The sequence below is a fragment of the Silurus aristotelis genome (genome assembly GCF_946808225.1).
Source record: "Silurus aristotelis genome assembly, chromosome: 15".
Taxonomy (NCBI): Eukaryota; Metazoa; Chordata; class Actinopteri; order Siluriformes; family Siluridae; genus Silurus; species Silurus aristotelis.
This window is the reverse complement of record NC_139588.1, coordinates 22413152-22440831: the sequence shown is the minus strand read 5'-3', so window position 1 is coordinate 22440831 and position 27680 is coordinate 22413152. Positions and strand designations below refer to the sequence as shown.

At 40.3% G+C, this 27680-nt stretch overlaps 1 protein-coding gene across 2 annotated transcripts in view; it reads left to right on the top strand.

Moving 5' to 3' along the window:
* The window catches only part of akap12b (A kinase (PRKA) anchor protein 12b), a 72234-nt gene extending 45121 nt beyond the window's left edge, over nucleotides 1-27113 (top strand). The window contains exons 1-3 of one of the 2 annotated variants that reach the window (XM_083562586.1): nucleotides 13643-14060; nucleotides 17536-22140; nucleotides 25560-27113. In XM_083562586.1, coding sequence (XP_083418712.1) covers nucleotides 14036-14060; nucleotides 17536-22136 — 4626 coding nt within the window. In that variant the 5' untranslated portion in view covers nucleotides 13643-14035 and the 3' untranslated portion in view covers nucleotides 22137-22140; nucleotides 25560-27113. Of the gene's footprint in view, nucleotides 1-13642; nucleotides 14061-17535; nucleotides 22141-25559 lie in introns of those variants that run through there. The other variant, XM_083562585.1, reaches the window with a different exon arrangement.
* Nucleotides 27114-27680: the final 567 nt, after the last annotated feature.

The window sequence follows — 27680 nt, the reverse complement described above, 5'->3', positions numbered from 1 at the left end:
GTTCATACCTTTTCTTTTGCTTCCATTTAAATTCCCACACATCAGCATTATGGCTCACTTCTTACCCAACTCCAGTCCCAGCATCACGGGTGTGGTTCCCACATTCTCCTCCCCCCAGTATAACGTATTTGATTTCCACACACTCTCAGTAACAACATTGTGGCTGTAGCATTGCAATCTTCCAGTCCCATCATCATGGGTTCAAATACCTCATTCACCCAATTCCAGCAGTGTAGCTACAGGTCTGATTCCCACACACATCCGAGCCTGTCATTTTGGTCATGGCTTTGATTCCTACATTCCTCCAATCTTATTTTTATAGTTTCAAATGTTTCACTTTTCCGAATACCGAACCATGAGTTCAAATCTTATACTTATTGTAAATCCCCACATGATTTCATTCCAGACATCATGGGTTCATATCCCACATTCGCTTTAATCTCCATGTGATTCTATTACAATCATCACAGGTTCAAATCCCACACTTTTTTAAACCCCTCTGCATGATTCTATTTTAAACATCATGGGTTCGAGTACCAAACATATCTTAATCCCCATGTGATTCCATTCCAAACATCACAGGTTCAAATCCCACACATTTCAAACCCAGACATGATTCCATTCTAAGCATCATTGACTTTAATCCCACACTTGTTTTAAACCTGACATGATTCCATTCTGAACATTATGGGCTTAAATCCCTCCATGATTTCATTCCAACCATCATGGGTTCAAATTCCATCTTTGTTGTAAACCCCTTACATGATTCTATTTGAAACATTTTAGGCTCAAATCCCACACTTCTGTTTAAAATCCCTCCATGATTTCATTCCAAACATCTTCATGGGATAAGATCTCATTATTGAAATAGCTTTTCTTTTTTTTTTCCAGATCTCATCACCTTCCATGTGTTCTTACATTCTTAACATAGTGGGGTCATTTTTTTCACAGTTGGTTTGTTTTCCATTTGTTTCCAATCCCAAGGTTTTGGGTTCGATTCCCCACACATATTCCACATTGACTCAGAGATCTCGGAATAAACACATGTAAATGTAACCGATATGTTTGCTGCGAAGGAATTATATATATGTGCCATGAAAAGTAGTTACTCTCTTTACACACACACACACACACACACACACACACACACACACACACACAAAGCTCAAGGCCATGTTGAGTTGTTGAGTTGCAGTCCCCATCACATTATATTTTCAGAAGTGCACCAACATCTGTTTGCTCTTACAGAAACCCCGAGAGACAGAGATCTCGTACATCAGAATGTTTGGAGTGCAAGAGTGTCGGTCAAAGCCGTTACCCCGGAGATGTCAGAGCTGCACAGGCTGGATGTATAGAATGTCTGGTATGCTGTTATCGTGTCAGTGTTTCGAAGCCTGAGCGACTGTAATGTGTGTGTGTGTGTGTGTGTGAGGGAATGATGGGGGTGGTGGTGTTGAGGAATGACCCACCCTGCTGAGGGACTCTGAGGGTAGATGGAGAGATGAAGTGTGGGGCAGGGCAAAAAGTGGCAGCTGACTGAGACGTATGTGAGGGAGGGGGGGGGCTCGGAGCCAGATAAAGCCAAAGACTGTGAAGAAGCAGGAGCAGGAATGCCTTCTGATAACACTACAGAGGGACAGGATCTAAGTAACCACCCCCCTCTTACACACACATACACACACTATTCCCTGAGCATGCTTAGGAATGAAACCCCAACCTCGTCTCTCTTTTTTTTTTTTTTTTTTTTTTCATTCGAATCTTTATATTAATATCTAATGCGTGTAAAAAAACTAAGACAATGCGAACAGCAGGAAAAGCTTCGAAAGCTCGAAACCAGTCCAGCACAGACAAAGCGAAGGAAGGAAACGCAAAGAGAGAGAGAAAAAAAAAACATGCTTCTCGCAGGAGGCCCTCAGGATCGTTCGCCGAAACACTGGAACACACACAGACATGCACGTATGCACCGTCACACACACAGGATGGACATGTAAACACACACCCACACTTTTACACGCAACCGCCTGCGAATCTAAACCCCGGTGTAGGAAAATAAACCGGCTTCATTGTGGAGCTTTTTCCCATGGCGTTCAATTTCAGTGAAAAAAAAAAAGAATGCATGTCTATCTATCTATCTATCTATCTATCTATCTATCTATCTATCTATCTATCTATCTATCTATCTATCTATCTATCTATCTATCTATCTATCTATCTATCTATCTATCTATCTATCTATCTATCTATCAGAGTACATAATAAATGGGCAAAAGTTTGTACACACCAGAGCTTTTCTTTTGGAACATCCCATTCCATTTGCTGTTATAAGAACCCCCACTCTTCTGAGAAGATGTTCCACTAGATTTTGTGGAGATTCATTCAGCTACAAGGGTGTTAGTAAAGTCAGGGACTAATGTAGGTGAGGTGAGGAGGCCTGGGGTGCAGTCAGCATTTAAATTCATCCCAAAGGTGTTCAACAGCTTTATAGCAAAGAGATCATTCAACATATTCAACCCATGTAAAGCAGATCTTCATGGAGCTGGAACAGGTTTGGATCTCCAAGTTTGATTAAAGGAAAAAATGTTACATTCATGGCATTTGGCAGACGCTTTCATCCTTACATTCATCTCATTCATACAACTGGTTGGGATTTGAACTCTTGACCTACAGAGCCAAAGGCCAAGAACTTATCCACTAAGCAAACACCTGCCAAAAGACAAGATGTCCATATTGACAAGAAAGTATTGAGATAATACTTATATATACACTGATCAGCATACCATTATGACCACCTGCCTAATATTGTGTTGGTTCCCTTTTTGCTGCTGAAACAGTCGTGACTCGTAGATCATCAACAGCATGAACTTCTTCAGCAGTTTGAGCCACAGGAGCTTGTCTGTTGGATCAGACCACACCGATCAGCCTTCGCTCCTCACGTGCATCAGTGAGCCTCGGACGCCCACAATCCTGTCGCCGGTTCACCACTGATCCTTTCTTGGAGCACTTTTGATAGATTCTGACCACTGCAGACCAGGAACATAAGAGCTGCAGTTTTGGAAATAGACGTCACCCTCACGCTCGGCCATTTTTCCTGCTTCTAACATCAACTTTGAGGACAAAATGTTTACCTGCTGCCTTATAAATAAATTTCACCCCATTTATTCCACTGTAAGAAAGACCCTGTGTGTTGTATTTACTATTTAATATATAAAACAGTAAGAAATATTCCTTTATTTTGCATTCTCCTTACAAAAGTGCCCAGATTCCTGAACAGGGGGAATTTTTACACCGATTAAATCAAATCTTCTTCACAAACATAGTTATATGCAGAATACGCAGTTAAATATAAAATTTGATTTGTGCATTAGATAAAAGGGATTATAAATATAAAATAAGAGAAAATATATGATATGAGAGTCCCTTACGAGGGAAATATCAAGGTCCGTGACGTCGGAGTGACGTGGGGCCGCCTTCCCGTGGGCTCACCACCTGCAGGAGGGACCGTAAGGGACGGTGCTGTGAGGATTGGGCAGCAGTCGAAGGCGGGGGCCTGCTTAGACTGCTGCCCCCGCGACCCGAATTACGGATAAGCGGGAGAAAATGAATGAATGAATGAATGAATGAATGATATGAGAAAATCTAAGATAATAATAAGATGGTATTTAAAATAATTTTCCACAGGTGCCCTTTGTGGTCTAGTGGTTAGGATGCGGCGCTCTCACCGCTGCGGCCCGGGTTCGAGCCCCGGTCAGGGAACCAACCCCAGCCATTAGGGTTGCAAACGCCTTAGTGCCGGTCCCAAGCCTGGATAAATGGGGAGGGTTGCGTTAGGAAGGGCGTCCAGCGTAAAAACATGTGCCAAATCAAACATGCGGATGATTCGCTGTGGCACCCCCTAATGGTAGAAGCCGAAAGAAAGTATACATATATATATATATATATATATATATATATATATATATATATATATATATATATATATATTCATTCATTCATTCATTCTCTCCCGCTTATCCGTAATTCGGGTCGCGGGGCAGCAGTCCAAGCAGGCCCCTGCCTTCGACTGCTGCCCAATCCTCACAGCACCGTCCCTTACGATCCCTCCTGCAGGTGGTGAGCCCACGGGAAGGCGGCCCCACGTCACGGACCTTGATATTTCCCTCGTAAGGGACCCCCGGAGCATAGAGGGTTAAGGGCCTTGCTCAAGGGCCCAAGAGTGGCAGCTTGGCGATACCGGGGCTTGAACCCCAGACCTTCCGATCGGCAACCCAGCGCCTTAACCGCTGGAGCCACCACTCCCCCTTTTGACGATACGACAAAATTGTACAAATCTAAACAATTTTGTGCAACAGGCACCAGCGTACAATGTAAGTCTCGCCCTGTGAGATGCCCCGCCTCTCGCTAGTTGTCTCCACTCGAGTAAAATTGTCTCAGTGTGTATTTTTTTCTGTTTTAAACGCTTTTAAACAGCTATTTTTTTGGTGATAAAAGTGTCTTCCAAGCACCCGAGTCATCAGTTTAGAGCAGAAAATGAAAATGATACATCAGCCTGAAAGCAAAGGGCAGGAAAGACTCAGTCATAGTGTCGCCTTTCGACTTACGATATTTCTTACTTTTGGGGTCGTAAGTCAAAAATAACCCCAACGTATTATCATGTATGTGCCATTTTTTAGGCTCCAGTCAAAAACCCTGACTGGACCATAGATTTTTTTTATCTTCTGACAGTTCGTGCAATTCTATTAATTTAAGTAATAAATCGGGTTTATAAATCCCTGCTGTTCGGGCTTTGTCTTTTGCGTCGGTGATGTATGTGTTTGTGTCTGCGCTCTAGGGTGTGGGTGTCTTCTCTTTGTCTGGCCATCTCCTCCCACACGAGTGGAGTAGAAGCTTTGGGTCAGCACACTGTCCAAATATCTCCCTAGCACACTTACGCTCACTCCAGGACTGGGAGGGGCATTTGATATTCTGCAGCTTTCTCTCTCCCTTTTTTTTTTTTTTTTTTCTGGAGGCTTTGCCAAAAAATGTACTGCATTGTGCAATTTCTTCTTCTCTGCCAAAAACGCTGTTGAGATAAAATGCAATGAGACGAGAGTTTGCAACCAGTCACCGTCAATAAAAAGCCACCCGTGCCGACTTCACGTGGCGTTTAATTGTAAAACACACAAACTTGTATGATTACATGCGGATTAAAGAAAGAAAGAAAGAAAGAAAGAAAGAAAGAAAGAAAGAAAGAAAGAAAGAAAGAAAGAAAGAAAGAAAGAAAGAAAGAAAGAAAGAAAGAAAGAAAGAAAGAAAGAAAGAAGGAATGAAATGGCTTCCTAAGTTCCTCCCAGCTGTTGAGGAGGGGACGTCTGAAATGATCCAGAGAATGAGATCAACCATTATCTCATACAGATGCTAGTCAGGAAACCATGTGTGTGTGTGTGTGTGTGTGTGTGTGTGTGTGTGTGTGTGTGTGTGTGTTTAGATAACATGATATTAGAATTATCCATTTGTTTCTGCTTATCGAGGGTTTTTTTGCGTATGCATCTAATTATCGAAGGTTGCTTTTCAGCATGTGTGTGTGTGTTTACACAAGTGTGAATGATCAAGTTCTGCAAGACCATGCTGCACGGTCGCCAAAAGAGTTTCATCAGCCTTTCGGAAAGCAGTCTGGTTTCAGCGTCCCAGCTGTAGCGCTCGGACCGCCAGAAACCCTCACTGTAAAATCCCTGCAGAATCCACCTCACCAGCGAAGGTTTTTCTGTCAGCGTCATTAAAACAATCAGAAATTTTCTAAAATGCTGAAGACTAATATCATCACGGTCACTTCATAAGGAGAAAAGTATTGACTTTTTCCACCCATTTCTGGTTCTTCACCAAATTGTCACCACAAAGTTGGAGATTGTATACGACGTCTTTGGATGCTGTGGCATGAACTTTTTCCTTCACTTGCACTAGAAACCTGTTTTGGGAAGATCTCCTGCTATTGAGATCAAACCCTATAAAACCACCTTTGGATCAATACCTGATTTTACAAACCTTCTTATGGTTAAAAGAATCTCAGTCAATCCCCACAAAATTTGGTGGAACATCTTCTCAGAAGAGTGTCCACAAAGTTTTGTCTCTTTTCTGTCCATTTGTTCCCAAAAACACGAAGTAGCCTCAGGTGATTCCATGGATTTCCTGGTAGAACCTTCTAATCTGCAATGAACTGCAACACATGGGTTATTATGGAAGTACTGGATTTAAACCTACACAAGATCCAGGTCACATAATCTCAGGCTTGTGCATAAATAACAAAGAAAGATGGTGACTGGAATCCAGGATTGTAGAAATCTCTGAGGATGAGGGGTTTGGGGATAATTCAGTTGCAGTCCAGATGATTATGAGATGGTCAGAGGTATGTAAAGAATGAGTAGATATGAAGCGAGAAGCAATTGAAGAAAGCTAATTTTTTAAAGTGAGGATGAGGATTTTTTATGGCTTGATCCACGTGATCTACATTTCCCATCCAACTGTACATGTCACATGACCTGGTCACGTGTCATTTATTGATCCTCATCTATTACATTCATTTATCTGGTCTCATTTATTACACAATGAGACCAGGAGTCAGCTGCAAGGTGAGACTTGTGCTATTTAGGGGGAAGGAACAGGTGTGAGGGATCAGTGCCATGGGACTGGGTCATGTGATGATGATGATGGCTGGTGGAACATGTCATCCTGTGGCTCCTGGAATAATCCTGGAAGTGGATCTAGGGGGCCTTTTTTCTTTAATTTGGTCGAATAGGAAAATAATGATGAAGCAGAGTTGTTTCTGAGATGTTGGACTTCCGATCAGAAGGTTGTGAGAAATGCTGGGCCATTGAGCAAAGCCCTTAACCCTCACCTGCTCAGTTGTACGAATGAGATAACTGTAAGTTGCTCTGGATATGGGCGTCTACCAAACGATGTAAATAGTATATTTACTGCATTAGTACTTCACAAGAACATCTGACATCGTTCACGTCCACTAGTGAATTGGGCCTCGAATGGAAAAGTGTTTGAGAATGCAGATGATGATGATGATGATGATGATGATGATGATGATGAAGAACATTTTTGGATCGTACCCGGAATTCCGCTGACCCTATTACCGCTATTCAGTAGTTTTGTTAAACCAAACATGAGGCATATGTTGAGATTGGAATGAGAAAGTGCAGAAAGAGAACAATACAGGAAGTCGGGGAACGAAGTGACCAGGGAACGAGGGAATGAGCTCAGCTCAGGCGCAGGAAACTGGAGAAGGAAGAAGAAGTCATGACCCAAAAGAATGAGTGCTTTTCCTGTGACATTCCTCGTTTTCCGGTTATCCAGAGAGAGCACGATAAAAGTACATTTGTGTGTGTGTGTGTGTGTGTGTGTGTGTGTGTGTGTGTGTGTGTGTGTGTGTGTGTGAGAGAGAGAGAGAGAGAGAGAGAGAGAGAGAGAGAGAGAGAGAGACAGTATTTGAAACACATCAAAAATGAAGTAGTGAAGAATGAAATACAAACTTGCTGAATAGAGTGAAAGAAAAAGAGATTGACAGATCTATCTATCTATCTATCTATCTATCTATCTATCTATCTATCTATCTATCTATCTATCTATCTATCTATCTATCTATCTATCTATCTATCTATCTATCTATCTATCTGTCTGTCTATCTGTCTGTCTGTCTGTCTGTCTGTTTGTCTGTCTGTCTGTCTGGTGTATATCTGTTTCACTTTTTGTTTCTCTCTCATCAGAGAGATTCTTTCTCTTTTTAAGACCCTTTAAAATCTCTTTTACTATATCCCCCTCTCTCTATCTATCTGTCCATCTCTCTCTCTCTCTTTCTCTCTCTCTCTCTCTCCCTCTCTCTCTCTCCCTCTCTCTCTGTGATCTGGAGTAGATTCACACACAGTGCTCATTTCCTTTTCCTCCTATTATTTCAACCTCATCCCCCAGCTCGAGGAATGTGTGTGTAGAAGTGCGTGTGTGTGTGTGTGTGTGTGTGTGTGTGTTGATGATGTCACTCTATCCCCCATTCCCTAAACTTAAGCATGTAGCTCACCTCGCCCAGTGCACAGTCAGGACCACACCTCAGTTTCCCTGATTGTGTAGATAATGGAGTTCCATTCTGTTCTGTTCAGTCCAGTCCAGTCCAGTACAGTACAGTACAGTACAGGTCAGTGCAGTCCAGTATAGTACACTACACTACGGTTCTATACAGTCCAGTAGCGTTCTGTACAGTCCAGTATGGTTCAATACAGTCCACTACAGTTCTGTACAGATCAATAGGGTTCTGTACAGTCCAGTGCGGTTCTGTACAGTCCACTACAGTTCTGTACAGATCAATAGGGTTCTGTACAGTCCAGTGCGGTTCTGTACAGTCCACTACAGTTCTGTACAGTTCAATAGGGTTCTGTACAGTCCACTACGGTTCAGTACAGTCCACTCCAAAATACTTCAAAACAAGCTGTAAATAAATAAATACACTTAATTATATACACACATCTTTATGTAAGAGTAATTGGGTTTAATTTTATACCCAGAATGTCTATTTTTGTCATTATTTAACACACTATGCAGACAAAAGTTTGTGGACACCCGACCCTAGGAGTGACACATGCTTTTTAAACATCCTATTTGCTGCTGTCCCTCCACTCTTCTTAGATGTCCTACTACTTTTGTTCATATAGTGTACATTATGTTTGAATGATTCATGGTGGAAGAGCAATCAGGAAGAATCAATTTCCTTCGAGGAATTTACGTTACAGTGGAGTCGCGTGTCCCGGTGTGAGAGAACTGCATGTTCTATATGTGCTGAATTCCTCTCGCTCTGACTCACTGAGAATTAAAAGTCTTTTCCTGTGTGTCATATCCCTCATAGACTCATAGCCACACTGAGGACTGAATCTGACCTTTCACTGGCTCGGCTTGGCTTTTTCACAAAACCTCAGAATCGTGCGTTTCCTGAAGCTGATGTTTGGGCGAAAAAAGTCATTTAGAAAATGCACAAAAATGATGCAATTTTTGAATTATTTATTATTATTATTTATCTATGTGTTTATTTATTATCACTGGTTCAAATAAAGGGTTGACTTTCTGAGTAGGAAAGGTTTTGAGGGCACTTTCGGTAGTTTTTCCTAGTCCGAAATTCCAACTTATATATTTTTTTATAAGAATAAAACATATACAATAATAATAATAATAATAATAATAATAATAATAATAATAATAATTATTATTATTATTATTATTATAAACACAAAAAAGTACAATCAGAAAGAGACAGAAAACCCAAAAGGGTTCATTTGAAGCCTCCAGCTAAACAATAAAGAAATCAACAAACAACTAATGAAATTTAGAAAAATTATAAAAAAGATTATCATAACAAATATGTAAGTGTAAATGACTGCAAATTAATTACAAATGACTCCAAAATCAAATAAATACATAAAGTGCATAACAAAAGGAAATACGTTGGAATGTTCACCTCACATGAATTTATCTTGTACATCAAAACGCACATATGCAGTCACATGAAATAAATGAGGACCCCCTCTGAAAGCCTGTGTGTTTTTTTTTTAACATGTTTGGACATATGGATATTTAATATCAATACTAAAATTCAAGTCATATGACTACACAATTAAAACTGAAGAAAATACTTTTTAAAACTTTCTTTAAAATGTTTTTTTTTTTTTTTTTAATTCTGGTGAGGAATTAATGAGGACGTCCCCACATTTATTCCCACTTAAAATGGCTAAAATCAGACAAAGGTGTATCACATGAAGTGAGAGTGAACACCGTGGTGAGATCGAAAGAGCTGCCTAAAACCTTCAGAAAGATGATTGTAGCAGCTTATGAGTCTGGTACGGGATTTAAAATGATCTCAAATGAATTTGAGTGAAGAATTCCAGAAGAATATGTCTGGAAAATAGTCTACAAGTGGAGGACATTCAAAACAACTGCCAACATGCTCAGGTCTGGCCGTCCAAGCAAGTTCATCCTGAGAGCAGACCGCAAGATGCTGAAAGTAGCCACCAAAAACCCTAATGTCAGCACGGGACCTACAGCAGGCTCTTTGTACTGTTGATGTGAAAGTGCATGTCTCTACAGTCAGAAAGAGACTACACAAGTCTAACTTTCATAGGAGGTGTTCCAGGAGGAAAACTTTGCTCTCTAAGAAAAACATGACAGCCAGACTGAAGTTTGCCAGAGAGAACATAGACAAAGACCAGGATGTTCTTTGGACATTTAAAATGGAATTATTTGGACACCGGAACAGAGGACATGTTTGGCGTAACCCAAATACAGCATTCCAGGAAAAAAAAAAGGACCTCTTAACAACTTTGAAACATGGAGGTAGAAGTGCTTTGCTGCAGCAGGACCTGGCCAGCTCACCATCATCGAATCCACCATGAATTCTACCGTGTATCAGAGGGTGCTTGAGGAACATGAGACCATCTGTAAAACAAATTCAAGCTGAAGCAAAACTGAACCCTGCAACATCACAATGACCCAAAACATACCAGTGAATCCACCAAGGACTGTCTGAAAACTAAGAAAAGGAGATTTCAAACTGTACATTCAAGAAACCCCTCAAACATCTCACAGCTGAAAGAATGGCTTTAAGGTGTGGGGCAGACTTTCTTTAGAACGATGTCAGAGATTGGTAGATGGCTGCAAGAAACGTCTCACTGAAGTCAAAAGGGGGCAACACCAGCTATTAGGGTGTGGGGTGCCCTAACTTTTTTCCTCAGTTAGAATACGCATTTTTTTTGAGATCTTCTGTTTAATCAGTAAAACAACAAATTTTTGACTTTTCCAGAGAAAAATAAAAACGAGATGAGACAATCGATATGTGAACATTTCTTAATAAAGAATTGGATATTTAATAGGGGTGTTCAAATTTTTTCTTATGACTGTATAATAAGGACCTGAAGTTTATTAAATAAAGAAGCAGAAAGAAGCAGAAAGAATACATATATATATACGTATATGTATATGTATATATATATATATATATATATATAATTGTTTTTATTAATTGCAACATGAAGAAACAGGCATTTAACAATATCTTGTTAAAAAAAATGTTAAATTCAAAATCAAATGTAATAAAATACCACCACTGCACAAAGAAAAAAAATTCCAACTAAGATTTGATCAAAAGTGAGGTCCCTTCTCCATGCTTTATCTTTATTTTTGTTGGTTTTCGAATTAAAAGGTGAAATTTTTTCAGTCGGTGACGTTTACACACGTGCCTCCCGTTGAAACGTCCTGCTGATTGTGTGGAGCAGCTGAGAATGCTCCGTGTCTGGAGTTTTTCTTGAGGCTTGAAGACCGGCTGTTATCACCCCTTTAAGAGAAGACTTCTGCGTTTCACCTGGAATTTGCACATTCCTGCAGGACAATGCGGAGGTGTGAGATCTCCATTCCCCCAGTGCTTTCCTGCAGGTCAGACATGCCTAAGCTGTTTTCAATTACAGCCTGAATGAGCCATTAGCACACTTTGGAGCTGTAACTGGGACACTGTTGGTATAGCCTTTGGCTCACACGGAGAGCCTGTGATGCTTCATATGCTAATTAGACTTGAAGAATCCGGTACCTTTATAACCAAGTTTCTTTTTCTATTGACATTTCCAAGATAACTCTTATAATAGCCTCCACTCTTCTGGGAAGATGTTCCTCTCGATTTTCTGTGGAGGTTTGTTCCCATTCAGCTACAAGGGTGTTAATAAGCCAGTGAACACTAAAATGTTAGTGTTCACATTCTTGCCAAAGGTGTTCAATAGAGTTGAATGGCAATAGCCAAAGATCTTCCACTTCAAACCTGTGTAAATGAGATCTTCATGGGCTTTGTGCACAGGGGCATTGTCATGCTGGAACGGGTTTGGGTCTCCTAGCTCAAGTGAATGGAAAATTTAATGCTACACCATCCGAAGGCATCCTGTACAATTGTGGGCCTCCAAATTTGTGCAAACAGTTTGGGGAAGAAACACATACGGTTGGGAAAATCGTGTGTCCATATGGGTTACTTCTGTCGATGAAGGAAAATCCTCTGCTGGAGCAATTTGAGGAATTTCAGTCACATATTTTTTGTCAATTAAATTAAGTGTGTGTGTGTGTGTGTGTGTGTGTGTGTGTGTGTGTGTGTGTGTGTGTGTGTGTGTGTGTGTGTGTGTGTGTGTGTGTGTGCATATAGCAATTGAACTGATTTTTGCATCCTAATGCATGTTTAGTTTTTTTGAATCATGTCAGAAGTATAAATGTGCTATCATTGTGTCTAAATCAATTATTGATTGTAGATTTAGATCTTTGGGACCTAGGGTGCAATTATTTCTGAAAGAAAAACATCAACTATAACCGCCTAAAGATCCATGAAGTTCCTGAGCAACTCAAAAATGAATGAATTTGGACTATAACATCAAAAAAAGTATGCTACGATTTAATCACTAAACAACACACAATGATGGGACTCTAATGAATGGACATTGAGTGTTGAGGATGAAGATTTTGAGCCTGGTTCCTTTCAAGGTTCCTCATGAAGTCTCGTTTTTTTTTTCTTCAAATTTTCCATTAAATCACTCATTATGGATTAATTTACAATTATAAGGAACAGACTTATAGGCACTAAATGTACATGCTTTTTATTCAACATTTTATTTGTGTAAAGCTGCTTTAAGACAATGTCCATTGTTAAAAGTGCTCTAGAAATAAAAATGAATTGGATTAAATACTTTTATTAGTGTCCATAGTGGTGCAGCTCATATTTCACCTACAACCATGACCATACACAACCATAAAATGTGACTCCAGTAAAAATGTCCCTTTAAACTTTCACTTGAGTAAAAGTACAAAAGTATTCAGCTTTGAATGTACTTAAGTATCCAAAGTACTATGATTTATTCGACTATAATGTTCCTATTATCATTTTTATCACAAGACTCTTTACTTAATCAACTCAGTTTATGTGAAAAGACTGTTATCTATTAATAGAATGATATTAATGAGTTAAACACTGATTGGTTGTGGCGAGTTGGAGTCAGTGAGTTATTGAGGCTGTATGTATCTAAGTAGATACCACAAATTGATTGTTCAAAATAAAAAAGGAACGAACGACTTTGCGTAAAAAGTGCGATATTTGACTTTGAAATGTAGCGAAGTTACAGTAAAAGTCCCCCTAAATGAAAACACCAGTAAAGTACAGATACCATTTACACTACAGTGCAGTACAGTAATGAATAACGTTTACTTGCGTCACTGTCCAAAGCTGCTTACACGTTAGCAAAAATGCGTATAAGATACGTCTTAGGAAAGTTTTGCGTCGGTATGTAAGTCAACGTACTGACAGGATATATTACATTAGTAATCCTGTGTGGTCAGTGAGGCTTCTAGCACATTCCTAGAGTAAGCTTTGGAGATCCATGGAGCCTCTGGTGCAATGCGCCGTGAGCATTACTATAATCATTAAAGCCATCAGATGTGTAAGGAAGAATAGAAATTTGGAGAAAATGGGCATGACAGAGATTGGGGGAGGAGAACGTAGTAAAGATCTGCTCGAAAATATGAACGTCTTATTACGCTGCAGTCTGGTATGTACGGAATTTGATGTCGCGACATTTACGTGACCTCGTCGTACCATGAACAGAGGATGGAGGGAAAAAAATGAAGTGTGTGAGAATGAGTATGGGGAAGGGATTTCAAGGAAGAGAGAGAAGAGGAAAAGGAAGCTCTATTCAGAGACCGAGAGAGAGAAAGAGAAGGGTATCGGACAGCTGAAAGTTGGGTGGGGGGAAGGAAAGGAGGGAGGTCCCATGTCGGGGCATGGGTGTCAGCGTGGGTTGAAATTTGTGAGTCTCCCTCCTCTTCAGCTCATTGTAACCCAGAAACTGAGACGAGGAGCAGCCCGGCCTCCATGAGACTCCACGAGAGGAAAGAGTCTGTAACTGCAACTTAACAACCAATTTTCTTTTCTTTCGACAAAGCAAGATTTTTTTATTTTTGATATCCGAGATTTTTTGGAGGCTTTGGAGAGCTTTTGTCAATGCTTGGGACAATAACTTTAACAGGTAAGGTGCATTATATAAGCTGTTATATAAGAGTTTTGGTCTTCTCCAGCAGATCCATGATTTGTGTAACAGGTGAATTTGCTTCTCGCTGATTTCAATTGTTTGTACGGTGAAAACCAGGGAAATATAGTGGAAAAAACATAATAGACGTTTTTCAGGGTAGGATTGAAAAATCGAAGCCAGGATGAACGTGTAATGAGAATGGGCAGGTGAGATTTGGAAATCTTATTCTGAGGGGCGTGGTAGCTTGTGAGACTTTTAAAGCTCCAGTCTGTGACCTCTTGGTCCCTATAAAGTTTAAGAATGATGTACCATGTTACAGCTATGATAAGAAATAAATAATCATTAGTATATTTGTTTATTTTTTTATATTTAGACCATTTTTTAAAGTTTGTGGCCATCTATGGATGTCTGAAGCAAACAAAATATCTCTTGGTTTGGAGATCAAAGTGCTACACACTATTCCTAAAAACACCATTATTACAGATAAAGGTGCATTGTGGGGTCATTTCAGTTAAATTAATAACTTCGAGTCGAGTTGAGCGTTAACACCCGTATCTATTCATGAAAAAGCCTCAGCTCCAGAAGACTAATTTGGAGGACGCATTCCTTACTCACCCTGTTATCCCCGAGTATAACGTGTAGTAGGAGGAAACATATCTTACAAGCATAGGTTGTAAATATCGCCGTACTTCAGATCACTTCAAAAGACTTGGGCTGGAGCTGGTGGGCTTTGGAATTTTAATTAGTTTTTTTTGAAGCTCTTCTGATCTTGGTCAGGGTCCTCTGTGGCGTCCCAGTTGGTGGTGTGGGATGGGGATATGGAATTTATTACTACCTTTTGCCAAGTAACAAATTTTTAAATTTGGGTTTTTTTAGGTTTCAGATGTGGGTTTGTGTGTAAACTTACAAAAATGAGGATGAATGTAAATGGTATAATGTAAGATTGCAGTAATTTGTGACTGAATGACCTTTCCAAAATATTCTTTATTGCTTAATTGGCTTGTCCTCAGACTTCTTGCGGATTTGTGCTGCTTCGTGCAACTCTTATTGGCACAGATCAAATAATTTCAATTGCCGTAAAGCAACCAAGTATCACTTCCAGTATTGATTTGATTTGTCATGAGTTATGCATCAGCATTTGATATTGTTTATTGCTTGCAAGTTGGATTGCGATATGCTTCTCTTTGGACCTTTGTCTGAACTTTTTACATCATTTAGATTGGTGTTGAGATTAAGTGGCATGTTGGTTTGCTGAATTTGGTTGATTTTGATCTACTGTGTTGAATATTTTATTCATTGGTAAATTGCCTTCTTGTAGTCTTTGTGGAAGTAAGATGATGGTGTGAGTTAGAATGGGGTGTGGTCATTTACTGCATTGTTGGAATGGGGTACAGTCATTCAGTCTTGGTGGTGAGTGGGAGAAGGGGGTGGTGTTAAAGGCCCGTCATGAAAAGGGGAAGGGGGCTATTACGTTGAAGTAGATAAACAGTGTGGTGTTTGCACAGCATTGCCAAACATTGAGCTTGTCCTTTTTCAAACACCAGTTCCGCTAATTAATAGCCTCAAGTATTATGCATCTGTTTGCCAAACGTGACAAACAAAAGCAGGAGGGGTGGAAAGGCATGCGATTTCTTGGAGCACCCCTCACCCGCAAAGCCCTTGCGGAACATTCAGTCCGTTATCCCAGAAAGAGTTCGGATAACACCTCCCCCTCTCAGTTTTAAAGAAAAATCCATTGGGCACCCTATATAAGCCAGGTGAAAACAAGAGAGGATCGGATTCCTTAGCTCAGGTTTCATTCAGGGACACTTTAGAGACAACAGCAGATGTGGGCTGACACACACACACACACACACACACACACACACACTATATAACCTCCTTGTTTGGTTATTCATCTAAGCACCTTTTAATGGTTTCCCCCCAAACACAAACCATTTGTGAGGTGCTTGTTGGTTTCTCAGGATGCCTAACACAGGATAATACTATTTCAACAATACCAGTCAGAAAGTTCTCCACCCAAATACCCCCTACTGCTCCCTCATACATATTGTAATGGCACCACTCATCACATCACATCGCTACTCATCCATTCAGACCTCGTTATGTTCGAGATTGTAAATTTCCTAATAACCTGTTTTGTCAGCAATCAGTCTTGCAATGTTTCTCTTCTTTTTCCCCTCTTCTGGCTACACATTCAAGGATTTTGTCATGGTTATTTAAAGTTTTAGATGGACAATAGAATGGGGCCCCCATCCAAGAGAAGCCATTGTGAAAAAACTGGGGACAATGCATGCTTTCCTGCCTGAGGTTTTTCTTTCTCGTTCTCTCACACACACACTCTGGGGGATGGGTTCTTGTGTGGTAAAGGAAGCTGAATGACATATTCCAGGCTTCTTAGAGTTATTTTGTTGCTGCTGATTTGTACTGTATTTTATCAAACTAGCAATGCTTCTGAGAAACGTCCCTCAAATTCTCAAATTTGTAGCTTTTTATGCCAAGTTTAAACAAAAGATATTCTGTATTGTTTTGTGGTGTCTGGTTAGTTTTTTCTTTTAGATTACACTTTGGAGAACAATTGTGATGTTTTTGGAATGACCAAGAACACATTGGGTTAGTTTTGCAATATTTCTGGGAAACTTTTTTTGGTTTTGATAAGATTTGAAACCATTGACTCCCTGCTTGATATGGAAAACCAGATCAATAAACATCACGTGTCTATCGGTAATAGGTGAAGTCATGTGATACCCTTGCGTAGAAAATTAAGTTATTAAAGTTGACGGGTGGATTTTGGACCCCGAAAGCAAGATCAAGCAGAGCCAGATGTGAACATTCCTCCCCAATGTAAGCCTGGATGTCAAAGGGAAGCCAGGCATCAAGGAGGTCTGCTTTGCCTGACGGTCTCCCCCAGTCCACCCCACGCCTGTCTAAACACAGATAGACGTGGGAAGAATCTCATACAGTGGTGTGTTTCTCTGTTTTCTCACCTGTTACCATGTGGCCATGTGCCCAGAGATAATAAAGTCGTAATATCAACATTTACAGACACTTGTTCTTTTATGTGTTAGCTAAATTAAATCAGTGTTTTTCTACACACATTTGGCGGTGCTTATGTTATTGCGAAATAGACACAATAATTTACCCCAAATCCTGGTTGTTAAATTATGTCATGCTGTTTTTTCTTTTTTTTTTTTACATGGACCAAAAGGGATCAGCAAAGATCAAACCATGATCAGATTGTAATATGGCTGATTAAATCTGTACAGGGGATGAAAGTGTTTTAAGATGTATTGCAGAACAGTTCTGATTTCCTGCAGATGTTTGAATACATCATCTTGAATTAATTACAGCAATAAAAATAACTCATGTCAAGTACATTAATTAGTCATTGTTGTCTCTTTTTTTACTGATTTACACTAAGGTTGTAGGTCTAACAGTAACAGTACTTTGTTTTCTTTGACCTCTCTTTCAGTTGGCCAGACAGAGGCCATGCCACAGAAAGAGGACAGCCCTGAATCAATCGAGGTCCTCCAAGAAGAGGTCTCACCTCAAGTCAATGGAGAGCAGGAGAAAATCGAGTGTGTTCCCGAAGATCCAACGACTCCAGCAGAGGAGAAAGTTGCTGAGGAAAAACCAACAGAGACGAATGAGGTTGGGTTCAAGAAGATCTTCCGCTTTGTTGGCTTTAAATTTACACTAAAGAAGGACAAAAATGAGAAGGTGGAGCCTGTACAGCTCCTGACGGTTAAGGAAACGGAGGATGGTGTCTCAGAAGCTGCTGTGGAGGAAACCAAAGAAGAACCCGTAACAGCAGAAATCCAGTCTGAGAATGAAAAGAAACCGGATGCCCCAGAAATTGAGAAAAATGCCAGTGAGGAAGATGCTGAAAAAACTGAAACAGAACCAGACCTTCCTGCAACTGACACCCCAACAGAACCCAAATCAGATGGCACTGAAGAAACTGAAAAGACCCCAGCTGATGAGCCAGCTGAAGAAGTAGAAACCTCTGCTGAGAAGGAGAAAGAACCAGAAGCACAAGCTGAATCTCCGACATCTCCACCGTCTCAAGAGACACAGTCCCCTTTTAGAAGATTCTTTACTCAGGGAATCTTCTCTAACCTGCGTAAAAAGACAAGCTTCAAGAAGTCTAAAGAGGAGGAAACAATAAAAGAGAAATCTGCTGACGAGGATATAAAGGAGGCTGATGAGACAAAAGAAGCAGCAGCAGAGGAGGAAGGACAAATCAAGGAGGATACAGAGAAAGTGGAAACTGGTGAACAGGTAGATAAAACAGATGGACCAGAGAAATCTGAAGAAAGCCCAGAGGAAGCTCCATCTGCTCCTGAGGAGAAAAAGGAGAAGGAGCTAAAAGAGGAGGTTGAAACATTAAGTGAAGTTGCACCAGTTCAAGAGCCTGAAGCGAAAGTTGAACAAATTGAACCTTGTGAAATTTTAGAGACCTCTGGCACTGAAGATGACAAGACCAAACCCACTGATGATGCCAAACTTGCAGATGAAAAAGCAGCTGATTCTTCTGAGGAACAACAAACCTCTGAGAAATCCCCTGTGGAAACACTCACTGAGGGTGAAGTTCAGTCTTCCCAAGACAAAGCCAAGCCTCAAGGAAGTCCACTGAAAAAACTGTTTACTGGAGCAGGGTTGAAGAAGTTATCCTCCAAAAAGCAGAAGGGCAAAAAAGAAACCGATTCAAAGCCAACAGAATCCACTGAGCAGACAGCTGAACAAATTCAATCATCCACAGAGTCAGGTGAGGCTCAAAAACCTGAAAGTGGAGCTTCATCTCCAGAAGAATCTGTTGAGCATGTTGTAGGTGAGGCAAGTCAGGCCGAAACCAGTGCAGAAGCCGAAGGTGAGGGAGCAACCTCTGACACTGATAAGAAGAAAGATAGCATCCTTCATTGGGCTTCATTCAAAAAATTAGTCACTCCAAAGAAACGTGTCAAGAGGTCATCTGAGAGTGAGGATGAGACCACTGGAGACAAAGCTAAATCGGCCACTCTGTCCTCAACCGAGAGTGCTGTTTTTGAAGAGAAAACTGAGGAGATTAAACCAAGTGAAGAAGGAAAGAAAGAAACAAAAGAGGAATCACAAGTTGAGGGCAAGACTGAGGTCAAAGCTGAAAAGGTTGAACAAAGCACAGAGGAGACTAAAAAGAAGATTGATAACTCAGTATCCTGGGAAGCCCTTATTTGTGTTGGATCATCTAAAAAGAGGGCCAGGAAGAATTCTGACTCTGATGAGGAGGAACCTAAGATTGAGGAAGAGGTTCAGCAGTCTGGAGAAGAACAGGTCAAAACTGCAGAGTCACCCCTTGAAAGCTCACAGGAGGTCGATCATGAAAATTTGGCCTCTTCTCCAGAACCAGAAGAAGAACTTGTTTCTACATGGGAGTCCTTCAAAAGGCTGGTAACCCAACGTAAGAAACCCAAAGCAGAAGAGAAGTCTGATGAAGCACAGGGTCCAGAGCAGGCTACATCCGACAGCGAGCTACCCAAAGAGGAGTCATCCTTCTCCCTGAGAAAACTAATTCCTCGCAGAAAGAAGAAGTCTGATACTAAACAAGGGCAGGTATCTTCTGATGTTGGATCTGCAGAAGAAGACTCTGACACACCTGCTGTGGTACCTCTATCAGAATATGACACTGAACAGTCAGAGAAGGCTACAGCTGAAGAAACAAAGACAGAGGAGGCAAAGCCAGAGGTCATACCTGTCACTCCTGTTACTCCTGGAAAAGCCTTAGCTGAGGACAGATCACCTTCTTGGATCTCCACGACTGTCGAGAATGTTGAAGATGAGACAGAGGGCAAGCCATTAAGTGATATACCTGAAGAAGGAGATACAGCTGTTACACCTAAATCAACTGATAACACAATTGCAGAGGACATTGTAGAGTTTACTTCAGAAGCCATCACTGCTATTGAACCAGCTGAGGAAACTGAAATGGTTTCCGCTTTATCACGCATCACAGAGTCACCTGTTACATCTGGTGAGGCCTCACCAGTTCCAGATGATGGTGTGGTGATGAAGACCGAAGCCGTTTTACAGGAAGCTGTTGAAACTATCACAATTACATCAAGTAAGGTGGCTGTTACAGTAACAGAGGAGCAGACACACAGTATGGTAGTCACTTCAAGCCCATTCCCATTTGACTCAGCCACTAAGGAGGAAAAAGTTGTCTTGGCTGTTCATGAGAAAAGTGAAGCGACCTCCATCTGCATCGGCCTTGACGCAAGTGAAATTAAAGCTGTAGAAGAAGAGAGTCCTTTAAAAACCACAGTGGAGGCGATCACCGTGGTCAGTGAGGCATTGTCTGTTGAGGTGGCTGCTGAAGACCAGACTTTAAAGGCAGAGGAAGCTGAAGTGGCAGAGGATAAAGTTTCTGTGGCACAGGTTAATGAAGTTCAAACCGAGTTCAAAGAACAGGCTCTGGCATCTGAAGAAAGTACAATAGAGGAGGTTCAGACTACAATCGAGTTCCAGGAAGCAGCAGCAGTCAAAGTGCCAGTGGTCACCACCATTCAACAGGAGATAGAGATTCTTGAGGAACCAATAGTGGCAGAAAACACTTCAAAGGTGGTTGCAGAGAGCCCAGTCGAATCGGCCATTGAGCAGCCAGTGTGTGCTCAGACTGTGGAGATCACTAAAATTACTGCTGCTGAAGAGGAGGTACAGGAGCTAAAAGATGTTAAAGAATCAGTTGCCTGTACTGAGGTGGAATCTGTAGAAGTAGCAGTGGCTGTGTCAGAAGAAGTTGCAACATCACTTGCAGATACTATTGTAGTTGAGACAACCATGTCTCATGAGGAGCTCATTCCTGTGCTGGCTGCAACAGAGGAGTTTGCAGTGACGGAAGAGGTTGTGGGTGTTTGTCCACCCTCAGAATCGGAAACCAAAGCAGAGGTAAAGGATGAGGTTGTAATCAAGAGCGTTTTACCCAGCGAAGTTCACGTTATCAAAAATGTTGAGATTGTCACAGCGAGCGTTTCTGTTGAGGAGAACACTGAAGTCACATCATCAGTTGTCAGTACTGTGATTGAGGAAGCATGTGAGAAAGATGAGGAAGAAGTGAAAGCAAAGCATTTAAAAGAAACAAAAGTTATCCAGGAGCAGAGCATGGTCATTGTCCAGGAAGTCCTTCAAAATGTTGTTGAGAACCTCAGCGAACTGCAACAGTTAGAAGAGAAGCCTGTGGAGGAAATTCATACAGCAAAACCTGAACAAGTCCTATCTGCAGCTGAGGAGGAAAAATCTTCACAAGATGCACCAGTTACAGAAGACAAGTCTTCAGTACATGCACAAATTCAAGAGGAATTAAAGTGTGAGAACAAAGCTGAAGAAGAACCAACAAAGATTGTTACCGAGAGCTTGCCAGTCAGTGAAGCCATTCAGGTTTCTGAAATAGTTCTGGTTGCTATGACAGAAGAAATTAAAGAAGCTCGGGAGGAAGAGGTGTCCTCATACTCAGTGGAAGCCACACAAGCATGTACGGATGCAGAAAAGCACGAAGTGGAATTAAAGGAATGTGAAAAAGAGGTAGAGGAAGACAAATTGGTCACCACAGAAAGCGAAGAAGTTAAATGTCAAGTTAAAAAAGAAGAACCAAGCGGAGCCACCGAGAGCCCAGCTTCAGAGGAGAGCAGTGAGATGCAAAGCACCACTCATGCAAGCACAAAACACGTGCAGATTTTTGAGGAGGAAAGCCAGCAGGTCCAAGACGTGAAGATCGAGACAACTACAGAGATCAAAGTTAGCATTGTACATGAGGTGGATGCGGATAAAAGAGCGAGTCAAGACATTGAAATTGCCATAAAGGAAGACAGCACCAAAAGTCAGGAGTCATCAAATGATGTGCCTCAAACAGACTTGGAAGAGGAACAAAAGAGTGTTTCAGCACCAAACATGAAGGGCCAGGAAGGGTCCAGAGATCCCAACAGTCAAATGACAGATGCTGAAGCCGCTGAGGTGCAACCAGCTGTTGGGAAGGCACCAAAAGAAAAAGATATGGAGAAAGCAATTGATACAGTCACCACAGAAACAACTACAGAGTCATGAGCCAGTAAGTACCTTATTTTGTCTTAAATCATCTCTAGTATCCCATAATATGAAAACAAATATCAGGTTGGTGTTTTTCAAATGTTTTTTCAAAATGCTGTAATATCAGGACTTTGTCACTAGATTCGGTGAATATTTTAGCAACTTCAAACAAGGGCCTCATGTCGATTTCTGAGGAGGCATTAGCAACTTTCCTGGGTTTGATATCACTCCCCAGCCCACATTACAATATTCGCTTACACTAAAATGCCTATAGGAGCCGACTTTCCAGACGACTACTTGCAGCAAAATTTAGTGACCTTGCAGAAGTTATCGTAAAGGATAGTGTGTCAAATGAACCCTCAACTCGTATAATTTAGAGCTGGTAGCTTAGTGGTTAAGGCAATGGACTTTGGCTTGAGTTCAAATCCCAGGCACACCAAGCAGTCACCCCTGAGCACGGCCCTTAACCCCATAGCTGCTAACGTTTAGAAATAAGATAAATGAAAGTAAGTAGAGGGTTCTAGAAATCCACCACATCTAGTGTGAAAGTTTGCAAAAGCGGGCTTCTTGTTAAATGTTGCTCAAAGACGATCTTTCTCAGCAAAAAGTTGGGATATTGTTTCTAATTCCTCAGTCACATTTTTTCATGGCTCCTTCTTCAAAACATCAAAGGACCTTAGTTTTATTACTGGTGGATTTGCCGGCTCGTGAAATGAAAAAAGCTTTGGTTTGAGGTATAAGTAACCAAGAGACCTTCGATATCAAAGCAGGAATGCCGCAGCCTGACCCCTCACTTTGTAGGCTGCCTTTTAAAGGGAAGCCGTGTGAAGGAGAGATGAACTTGTGCTGAAAGACAGATTATAATTCAAACCCCCCCCCCCCCCCAACACACACACGCACACACACACACACACACACACACACACACACACACTTTACACTACACACACTTTACACTACACACACCCCTATTCTCTTTCCTTCATCAAAGCTCTCCAAACGTGGTCAAGGAAGCATGTCAAGAACATGTCTGATTCGATAAGATACCTTTGACAAGCATACGAAACCTTTTTTTTTTGTAAAATATATATGAATATATCTTTTTATTTTTAAATCAATTTTTTAAATAGACATCAAGTGCAAACTAGTTTGCAGGGGAAAAAATGAGCTAATCTGCTAATTTTCTATTTTGCTAAGCTGGTTTTAATTGTTTTGGTATGTTTTGTCTGCTCCTAAATTTAGACAACTTTGCTAGCAGTAACTAGCTAGCTGGTTGTTATGTCCAATTTTGTTCAAAATATAAACTACAGAGTGAGCAGTAAACTAGCTATTTGGCTAGCTATCATTTATACATAAAAATGTGCATCACTAGCCCGTTTACTAGCTAGGTGGCTAGGTTAAACAACAGATAATTTTACTTTTTTTTTTGTTAACATGTAGACAAATAGTAAATCCAAATTCATATCAAGACCCAACTCAGTGGCCAGTGGTATACCATGAGGTCGTATATTGACTCGCTCAGTTAGCTAACATTAGGGTGTTTGAGTGCAAGGCAACCTAAAAACTAGCTAGCTGGTTTGTTAACCCAGCTATTATGGTCCATTTTTATAGGTTTGGCTACTGTTAAATTGAGACTCGAATGAAACCATAAGCTAAGGTGTGAGCAGTAAATTAGAAAGCTGGCTAACTCAAAGATGTTTCCAAGTTATGTATTTTCATAGAAACCAGCATCTATCATAATTATCGCTTTCCTCGACCGCAAGTTCTTCCTTCAGTGGTGTATATTACATTTGCATTTAATTTTAGCAGATGCCCTTATCCAGGCCTTATCAGTTATTCAGCCGGTCAATTGAAGGCCTTAAGGGTCTTGCTAAAGGGCCCACAAATGGCAGCTTGGTGGTGCTGGGAATTAAACCCTGACCTTCGTACATCCATCCTTTAAAAATGACAAACAATTTTGTAAGGATCTGATTGGCCGGTAAATATTGGGATGCTTTTACCTGTAAGGTGACTGGCTTTTTTTTGGTTTTGTTAAAGGGGCGGGACTTATAGAAGTACAGCAGCAATTATAATAATTATAAGTGGACATTATTTCTTATGAGAATAAAGATACATATTTAATACGACTTCAATACAAAGTTTTGCTGTGCAGAAAAAGAAATGTAAAAATGAGAAATGTGAGGAACAGCAGGAGGGTTTATGGTTGTGGAGGGAGATGGAGGGAGGTGGAGGGAGATGGAGGGAGATAGAGGTTGGTGGAGGTGATGGAGGTAGAGAAGAGCTTGGTGTTGAATCTTTGATGAGTGCTAATGCAGCACTGCAGTGGAAGCAGTGGAGGGTGAATTATAGCAGTGCAGCAGGGGTTTGGTGCAGGATCCTATCTCTCTCTCTCTCTCTCTCTCTTTCTCTCTCTCTCTCTCTCTCTCCCCCCCCCTCCCCCCCCCCCCTCTCTCTCCTTCACACTCTGCTGAAACTTGCTGAGTCATAAAACAGTGAGGAGGAAAAAACATTAGAGCTATACGAAGTAAGATGAGAGAAGAGATAGAGAGAGGATAAAAGAGGGAATCAGACAGTCCGTCCAAGTTAGACACAATAACACGTCTGATCTAAAATGCGATATGCCAACGTGTTATCTATTAGAGGAGATTGAGATGTTTTTGCTCAGCAGCAGCACTGACATTAGGGCATCTGCAAATCTTACTCTCTTTATCCTTCTTTCTCTTTCCCTCTGTCATCCCTCACTCTCCCTCTCTCTTTCCCCTAGTCTATCTCCTCTGCTCTCTCTACCTTTCTTTTTCTTTCTTTCTTTCTTTCTTTCTTTCTTTCTTTCTTTCTTTCTTTCTTTCTTTCTTTCTTTCTTTTCTCTTTCTTTCTTTCTTTCTTTCTTTTTTTTTATTTTCTCTTTCTTTCTTTCTTTCTTTCTTTCTTTCTTTCTTTCTTTCTTTCTTTCTTTCTTTCTTTCTTTCTTTTTTTCTTTCTGTCTCTCACACACACAATCTGTGTCTGTCTCTGTACATCTTCCGTTCTCCTTTCCTCTTTTTCCCTCTCTGTCTATCTCTCTTTATCTCTTCATTCCTCTGTTCTTTCCCTCGCTCCCTCTCTATCTCCTTCCCTATGTCTACATTTCTTTCTCTATGCCCGTCTCTCTCTCCACCTCTGTCTGTCTCTCTCTCTCTCTCTCTCTCTCTCTCTCTCTCTGTCTCTCTTCTTCTTCTTCTTCTTCTTCTTTCCCTTTTTGAAAATGTATTGAGTATTTACATGTCATCTTGCCAAAGCATCAGTATAAAGGAATAAATAATAAAAAAATTATAAAATGCAAATAAAATTATAATAATTATAATAATAATAATAATAATAATAATATCTCTCTCTCTCTCTCTCTCTCTCTCTCTCTCTCTCTCTCTCTCTCTCTCTCTCTCTCTCTTTCTTTCGCTCGCTCAGGTGGTTGCTGTAGAAGATTGGGGAGCAGCAGAAGAAAGAGCCAGAAACGTATCCCTCCATCCATCCGTCCCACATCACTTCATTCCGTCTGCGTCCTGGAAGAATCTCTCCATCCGCAGCATCACCTGTGGCTCAGATGGGTTTAAAAGTTCCTCATGTCACATTAAACTCTTTCACATGTTTATTTCCCTCTGACATTTTACTCACTGAGGGGCAAAGGCTCTCGGATGGAGAGAAACGGATGTGTGTGTGTGTGTGTGTGTGTGTGTGTGTGTGTGTGTGTGTGTGTGTGTGTGTTTGTGAAAAAAATCTTATCTTGTATATTGTATTTATATCTTAAAAAATATTCAAATGTCACAACTTCGTCCTAAACAGCCGCGGGAAATGGATGACGTCACCCAGATACACATTTTTGTGTTTGTTTTTTAATTGAATCATGGTACACACGTGCAGTTAAGCGTCAAAGCGCCCGACCCAGCGTAATCATTTCCATTCATACTGTACATATATCATATATCTATAAATATATATAAATATAAAAAAGTGCTTTATTTCTCAACTGTGAAACTTTTTTTTTTTTTTTGAGATGCACACGCAAATCACGCCGATCAGTAAAACACGGCTTTCATCTTTAATCATGTGAACAATTAATTCGGATTTTATTTAGGTAATAAATTAAATCCCGACAGCACTGTTCAGTGGCACGTGAAGTACAGTATGTTTTTTTTTATTATTATTGTTTAATTACATATTGCAAAAAAAAAAAAAAAAAGCGTTATCGAGCGCACTGCCGCCATCTACCGGCAGCCGGTTTTATTATAATTTTTTACATATATATAAATATTTTTTTTCTTTTTTAACATTTTCCGTTTGTATTTTCAATCTGTGTCTCATAGACTAATGATATTAAATTTTTTCCTGACGTCGACGATCACCTTTAACAATGATTTATTCACTATTTTTTATTATAATTAAAAATCACTTTTTTTCCTAGTGCTTCATATGTATAAGATCTAAACAGAAGCAGAACTGAGGTTTGCATTCAGCAGACAGGTGTGTATGCAAAAAAAAAATAATTCATCCACATCACCTCTGTGCAATCCTGCTGATTAATATACGCAATAGAAAACTAATTTAAAAAATAAAAATCGCCTTTTTGTGCTGGGGGATGTGAGGATTCCTTGCAAAGATGCTTTATTTTGATAAAAAAAAGAAAAAAAAAGAAATAATATTAAACACCTAATATAGAATGTTCTCCAATTATCAAGACTTGTATGAAACTTCCCCCTTCCTCTCCGCCGGGTCGCATCCTGTCCTCTGCTTTTTATAAGAAAACTATTACTGTGAAGCTCCTTAACATTTGTACAAAATTGTATACCTGTGTATCTGACATTGTATTGTAATATGAAATAACCAATGAGAGCATTAGATGTTATGTAGCATGATCTTTTCTGTTCTTCTTCTTTTTTTTTAATGCGTCAAAGCTGTTAATAGTACGGATACAAAACCATGTCTATATTTCATTTGAAATAAAAGTTAGTGCTGAAAAAGCGAGAATTGTGTGGAGATTTTCGTCTTTCTTTCATTTTCCTAAACAGGGATTAAATTCTTATACATTACAAAGTTTTACTTAATTGTATTACCTTTTAATTGAATTATAAAATTTCTGCAAACATTTTAGTATCTTCTCATTGGACAATACTATAGAAATTAAAGGTCCTCTAAAAACAACTAAAAAACTGCCATCAAAAGTAAGTACACCCTCAGTGATAACAGCTGTGTGTGGTGTAACGATGCAAAGCCACACGTCCTTGTCATCATGTTCATGTTTTTGCCTGATTGACAGAACCAGACAAATGTGTGTATCTTCTATTAGAGCAGTTAAAATTCAGTGCTTTGAGTTCAAGTCTCTCATACTGACCACTGGATGTTCTACATGGACCTCATGGTAAAGATCTCTGAGGATTTCAGGATCAGAATCGTTGCTCTACACAAAGATGCCGAGGCTGTAAGATCAGCATCACCCTGAAACTGAGTTACAGTACAGTGTTCAGGGTCATACAGAGGTTTTTTTTTTTTTAAGTATTAAAATGATATAAACCAACAAATGCACAATTTAGA